The 6,321-nt window shown below is 43.1% G+C and overlaps 1 protein-coding gene across 1 annotated transcript in view; it reads right to left on the reverse strand.

Annotated features, from left to right (window-relative positions):
- The window catches only part of LOC108288389 (methionine-R-sulfoxide reductase B3, mitochondrial-like), a 30,996-nt gene extending 24,962 nt beyond the window's left edge, over positions 1-6,034 (reverse strand). Inside the window, exon 1 of the mRNA XM_017507298.2 lies at positions 5,709-6,034. Within this exon, the coding sequence (XP_017362787.2) occupies positions 5,709-5,937 (229 nt within the window). The 5' untranslated portion in view covers positions 5,938-6,034. The remainder of the gene's footprint in view (positions 1-5,708) is intronic.
- Positions 6,035-6,321: the final 287 nt, after the last annotated feature.

Consider the following 6,321-nt stretch of genomic DNA (forward strand, 5'->3'; position numbering starts at 1 on the left):
ATTCTCTCCATTACCCAGGCTTAACGTCTTATGTCACCTTTTATTCATCCCTTTCTTTCCCAATATTCAATTGCTTATTTCTGTTCAATGTATTTTAGCAACACTTTTCCTCTTGCAGTGCCGCTACTCTCATTAGGTCTTCATTCCTTAAGAGAAACTTTTAAAACACTTCTTTATTGGTCCTATGGCTTATTTCCCAATTCAATTCATTCTCTAAACTATTATATAACCCAGCATTCACCTCTGATTATGACATTTCAAGGATCAAAAACGTCAGTCTCATAACTTACTAACCCGATCCAAATTCCCTAACAGCATTAAAAACCTTCCATGTCCTAGGCAACACTTAATTTTCCATCTTTGTACTTTATTGTCCCACTATTCCTCTTTATACATGCTCATTTTCTTCTACATCTGTCCTCTCTGATCTGGTAAATTTTGGGTGCTCAACAAAAGCTGATTTCCTTCCATATGAGTTGCTGTCCTCTCCTTCCCCATGCCATCTCAGTTACAGGAAAGCATCCTATCATTTATATACTCCATCTTCATACAGGAAATTAGAGTGTTCATGGAAAAGCCTATAAAATCTAGGAAACAGACAAGTATTAAGAAAGAAGAGCAGTGTGACTGAACTCCAATTTCAAAAGAAGACAGCAGCAAGCAGGATACCATAAAAGCATCAGTGTATTTGAAAAAGTCAGAATTATTATACCTGGAACAATGGATGCTAAGAACCCATCAGAATTCTTCTAGCTGGGTGCAGTGGCTCATGCCTGTAATGCTAACAGTTTGAGAGGCTGAGGCTGGGAGATCACTTGAGGTCAAAAGTTTAAGACCAGTGTGGCCAAAGTGGTGAAACCCAATTTCTACAAAAAAATACAATTAGCTGGGCATAGTGGCAGGTGCCTGTAGGCCCAGCTACTCAGAAGTCACTGGTGGGAGAATCACCTGAGTCCAGGGAGTTCGATGCCACAGTGAGCCATGAGTGTGCCACTGCACTACAGTCTGGGTGACAGAGTGAAGCCCTGCCTCCAAAAAGAAAGAAAAGAAAGAAAGAGAGAGAGAGAGAGAGAGAGAGAGAGAGAGAGAGAGAGAGAGAGAAAGAAAGGAAGAAAGAAAGGAAGAAAGAAGAAAGAAAGTAAGAAAGAAAGAAAGAAAGAGAAAAAGAAAAGAAAAGAAAGAGAGAGAGAGGAAAGAGAGAAAGAGAGGAAAGGAAGGAAGGAAGGAAGGAAGGAAGGAAGGAAGGAAGGAAGAAAGGAAGGAAGGAAGGAAGGAAGGAAGGAAGGAAGGAAGGGAAAGAAAGACCATTCTAGGTGATTCACTGACATAATAGAATTTGTAGTTTGGTGAAGACGATCAATATATATGGACTTAACTACAACACAAGACAATATTGTAAAAGTTGTACTCCAATCACAGTCCAAAATGCCTTAGAAGCACAAGGAAATTACAAATTCTGTGATATGAGGAAGACTTCGCAAACTACATCTGACAGAGGCCTTAACTACTTCTTAAGTTCTGATACGGAAGAGGTCCAGGCAGTAAGAACAGCCTAAAGGAAAAGTAGAGGCAGAAAATGTTAGCTACATGTAAGAAATAGGAAAACAACTGATGAATTCTCGTTCCCTAAGCTATCACTATTTCAAATATCTCTACCACTCATATAGATTTAATAAACTTGTCCTAAAGAGCCACTCGAGGTAAGCATTTTATTCAGTGAATTCTTGAAAATAAGCAGATGATTATCTGCAGAGTGAATTAGTTGTTATCAGAGAAAATGTTCACAATTGAGCTGGATCTCAAGTACCACAATTCCTGAATGTGGTGCTACATTCCAGTTACTCTCCATAGGCTTCCTCCTCAGCATTCCTGCAGCAGTAGGAACTGCTCTAACATCCTAGAATCCCACCGAGGGTGACACACACTTCTACACACACCACAATCAAGAGCAAAGTATACATTTTAAGGACTATGAACTCATAACATAAAATGGAAAAATGCAAAATCAAGCCATCTACATGGCTGTACTATGTACACCAGATAACTCTAAAATTAGAAGGGACTTTAGGGAAAATCTAGGTCAACCATGTGACCTAAACTGTCTATCAAGCTCTACCTCTCTGGAATTTACAATCAAGTTCAATAATATAGCCTCTCCTTATGTAGGGACACATAAATACTCAGGAGCTGCTGAGTAGCCACATCCAACTATGAAGAAGAAAAAAAAAAAAAAGTCAGCAAAGAAAGAACAATGAAACAAAGTCCAAGACTAGAGAAAGGGAATGTTCTAGGTTTTCCAGTTCCTGATCTCAGGCCCAAATAAGTTCTGCCTGCATTTGACTTCCAATGGTTTTCCAACAAATTCCTTTCTTCCTTTTTGCTGAAGCTAGTTCATTTCTGTTACTTGCAACAGGAGCTTAAATGAAGCAATAACCAAACTTTCTCATAAAGTCGATTGTTTGATGCATTACTGATCTTTTCCATACTTTCCTTCTTTGTATTTCCCGTAAAGCCATAAATATGACTTCAGCATACTTTACAAACAAATATGTGAACAGGGATTAGGGACTGCGCTGAGCATTTTAAAAGGAAAATCTATTATGTCCAGGAAAGAGAAAATACAGAATATTCAAAGTAAATCCTTAAGAAATAAGAAATGCTAACAAGTGTCAAATTAAATAGCTGATTACCCTCCTATCCAAAACCAATTTAATTCTGCTAAATCAGATAGGTAGATCCAATTCAATCTTCTCTGCGGTAAGATCAAAAGTTGACAACCCATTATAGGCTATTTCAACTGGAATGCTCCCAGATAACTAGTCTTTCCAACCACAAGAATGTTTGGATGCTCTCTGGTGGTATCCCTAACCCAGACCTAAGTAACAAAACTGAATATCAAACTGTCTTAAGGCCTGGGCTTAACTATTTCCGAAAAGCAGTTAGGCATTTACCCTATGACATAATCAGCACTTTCTGCTATTAGATGAGGAAGACACAGTAATAGAAGCTTAACATGGAATCCATCCAGGTATGTATATATCTTTGTGCACATTCCAGGTATTAAGACAATTCTGAGACAAATCCGAACTCCCCAAAGCTGGACCACACCCATCACATCTGGCTATGGTAGACAAGTTTGACATGTATAGCAAGTCACAGGCTGATAATCAGAATTTTGAACCACATGTAGTAGGTGGCTCTGCAGAGTTATATAAACAAAAACAGTATTATAGGATCTTGGAGTTAGAAGAGACATGGAAATTGTCCAACTTAATAATTTTACCAAGAAATAAGCTACACATGGGAATCGAATTCATCAACCAAATCCATAGCTATGATAAATTATACAGGCGCAGATAAATTAAAGAGATTGTGACCAGATTATGACAGAACCAAAATTGCAGTGGTGAGATCATGGCTCAGCACAGCCTCAACCTCCCTGGCCCAAGCAATCCTCCCACTTCGGCTTCCCAAGTAGTTGAGACCACAGGCATGATTCACTATGCCCAGCTAATTTTTAAAAAATTTTTGTAGAGACAGGGTCTCCCTATGTTGCCCAGGCTGGTCTTGAACTCCTCAGTTCAAGTGATCCTCCCGCCTCGGCCTCCCAAAGTGCTGGATTTCAGGCATGAGCCACCACATGTGGCCTTAAAATCTATTTTTAAATTAATAAATGGCATACGTATTAGAAAAACTGATTAATCTTACTGTTGAGATAGTCTTTGGATATTCTTTTGACTTGAGTAAAACAGTAAGGATTTCTGACTTAATAGATTAACATCTTAGTTAAAATATTGGAACAAGCACTTTTAAAAACAAAAAGCAATGTGTTGATTCAAAATCTAAATTACATTGTATGCTGCAACCTTGGCAGACAGGCATTTTAGGCACTGTGACAAAATTCTAAGTGGCAAAGAGCTACTTATCTTAATATAAAAATTTCCAGATATTCATATAGGGCCCTAACAAAAGTCATCAGAAATTAAACTGATTATATCAACTGGGACCAAAATTAAAAGAATATATGTTTTAATGGTCCAAATATGAACTTGGTGTTCAAAATTATTGGCAAGGGGCCACTACAGTGGATTTTGGTCTTTGAAGGCCATTTCACCACAAGTACTAGGTAAGTCAATACATCACTAAGGAAAAAGAAAGCATACATCTATTTCCTAGCAATAAAATCCACTCTTTGCTATCCGGCACAGTATTTTTCAGAAATCCATTGATAAAAATGTGAAATTAGAGCCTGTTGTATTTCCCAAGAAGTGCTATTGAAGTTACTCCTAAAATATGAGTCTATAAAAAGCAGCATTTTTTTGAAAAACAATGCTATGCAGAAACAAACATGAAACTGGTATCACTGCTCAAATTGCTATTTACAAATTACAAATTTAATCAAGTTAAATATTGTAAATATCTGCCATTAATCCGAACTGACAATTTTATAAGTTATATGAACCCTGAAGGTTTTTAATAGACAAAACTGTCTTTGAAACTCAATTTTGCCAACAGCACTGCAAATGAAAATATGAAGAGATAAACCAGAGAGTACTGAATATAATCTATGCTTCATAGAGTCAGCTTTCAACCAATTTATGAATCCTAGTTTGACATAGCTTATTTGACAATTTAATCTATTGATAGCAAAAACAAAAGCAAACTAAAATCTCCTAAGTAGTCTCAGCTGTAAGGAATTATAATCTATGTTCTTCCACTCCAGATAAAATTAAGAAGCAAGAAGCTTTGATGACTACTCATCTCAAATGTAAAAGTCCGTGCAATTTCACATTTACCTTTAACTCTACGTTTGTACTTTCAAATAATCGCTTTTTAAAATAATAATCTGACATTAAATTCCCCCTAATATTTTCCACGTGATTCAAGATTATCTTATAACATCTTACTGTAACGACTTCAGAACTGCCACTTCCGATAGCTATTAGCCTGAAACCAAATAAGGCAGGAACAGCACTTTTCATTCACACAGTTAGACTTGAAATAGTCCAGTGTAAAACTTCAAAAATAGACTTGGATGTCTTTTTCTATTTAAAAACAAAACAAAACTGGTACCTGGCAAACTCAGGGTTCTGTTCGATTTTGGCCTGTGAAATGCCAGTTGGCCCGCGGGAGCCTGGCCCAGCAGTGTGGCAGCCGCGCAGGGAGGGCAAGCGGCGGGTGCGCCCCCGGGCGTGCCCCTCCCCGCCGCCCGCCCGTGGCCCTGAGCCCCAGTCCTCACCGAGGCGCACGGCGAAAAGCGCAGGCCTGGCGGGCCGGTTCCCACGCCCCGGGCCCGTTATTTGAGCGGCAACCCTGGCTGGGCCGACGCACCGAGCAGAGGGCTCGGGATGGCCCCCTCTCCTGACTCCCGCGGGCTGCCCCGCCAGATCGCTCTCACAGGGGCCAGCGCCTGGCGAGAGGCTCCCGAGGTTTCAGGCTTGCTCCCGGGACGGGATAAGGTGTCTCTGAGGCGGCCAGACGCCTCCCGTCGGCGGATGGGGGAGAAGCCAGCCCTGACCTCCTTCTGTTCGGCCCCTCATCGCTGGTGCGGGGCGCAAACCTTCTGCTCTCCTTCTCGGCAGATTCAGGGGCTGTCCCCGGAGAAGGCCGAAGGGGCGTGGAGGGGATCTGGGCTCCGGTCACACCCTAACGTGGCAGGTTCGGGGTGGGAGGGGTGAGGTGAGGAGGAGAGGAGAGCCCGAACTTACCGGACTGCGCACTTCCCAGAGCAGCGGCCGCGGCCAGGCAGAGGCAGAGGCAGAGGCAAAGCGAGAGGGGGCGCGGGAGGGTCCGCCGCGGGCTCATGGAAAGGCCAAACAGCCGCCGCCGCTGTCCGAACCTCTCTCCCTCCCTCCCCGGCTCCGGGCGACGGACGGGGCGGCGGGAGGCATGACGGGAAATTCCTGGGCACGGGCCGCCGAGTCCAAATATGAGCATAGGAGAAGAGCGAGGGAGGACTGTGGAGCGCGCCGGCCGCGGACGGGGCCCGCTGCCCGGGGCTCCGCGGCCGCCAACTCCCACCTCCTTTGCCCGGTCCTCCTGCTCCTCCTCCTACACCTCTAACGCCCCAGGGCGGCCGGCCCGCCCTCTGACAGAGGGCAGGCATCCCTTTCCAACTCGAGATCCCAGAGCAGAGCCACCTGGCATGTTCCACCTGAAACCCCTGAAGGAGTGGGAGACGGACAAACCAACACGAAGAGACCGGACAGCGAGCCTGTGGGAAGACGTGTCAGGGGTTGAGAGCGCTGAGGGTGAAGGGTTAAAAAGTTGTGGCAAATACTTCTCTAAGTGTGGGAGAGTAAGGCAGGAGCAGCGCTGCCA

Source organism: Cebus imitator, unplaced genomic scaffold (genome assembly GCF_001604975.1).
Source record: "Cebus imitator isolate Cc_AM_T3 unplaced genomic scaffold, Cebus_imitator-1.0 Scaffold372, whole genome shotgun sequence".
In the NCBI taxonomy this organism is placed as follows: Eukaryota; Metazoa; Chordata; class Mammalia; order Primates; family Cebidae; genus Cebus; species Cebus imitator.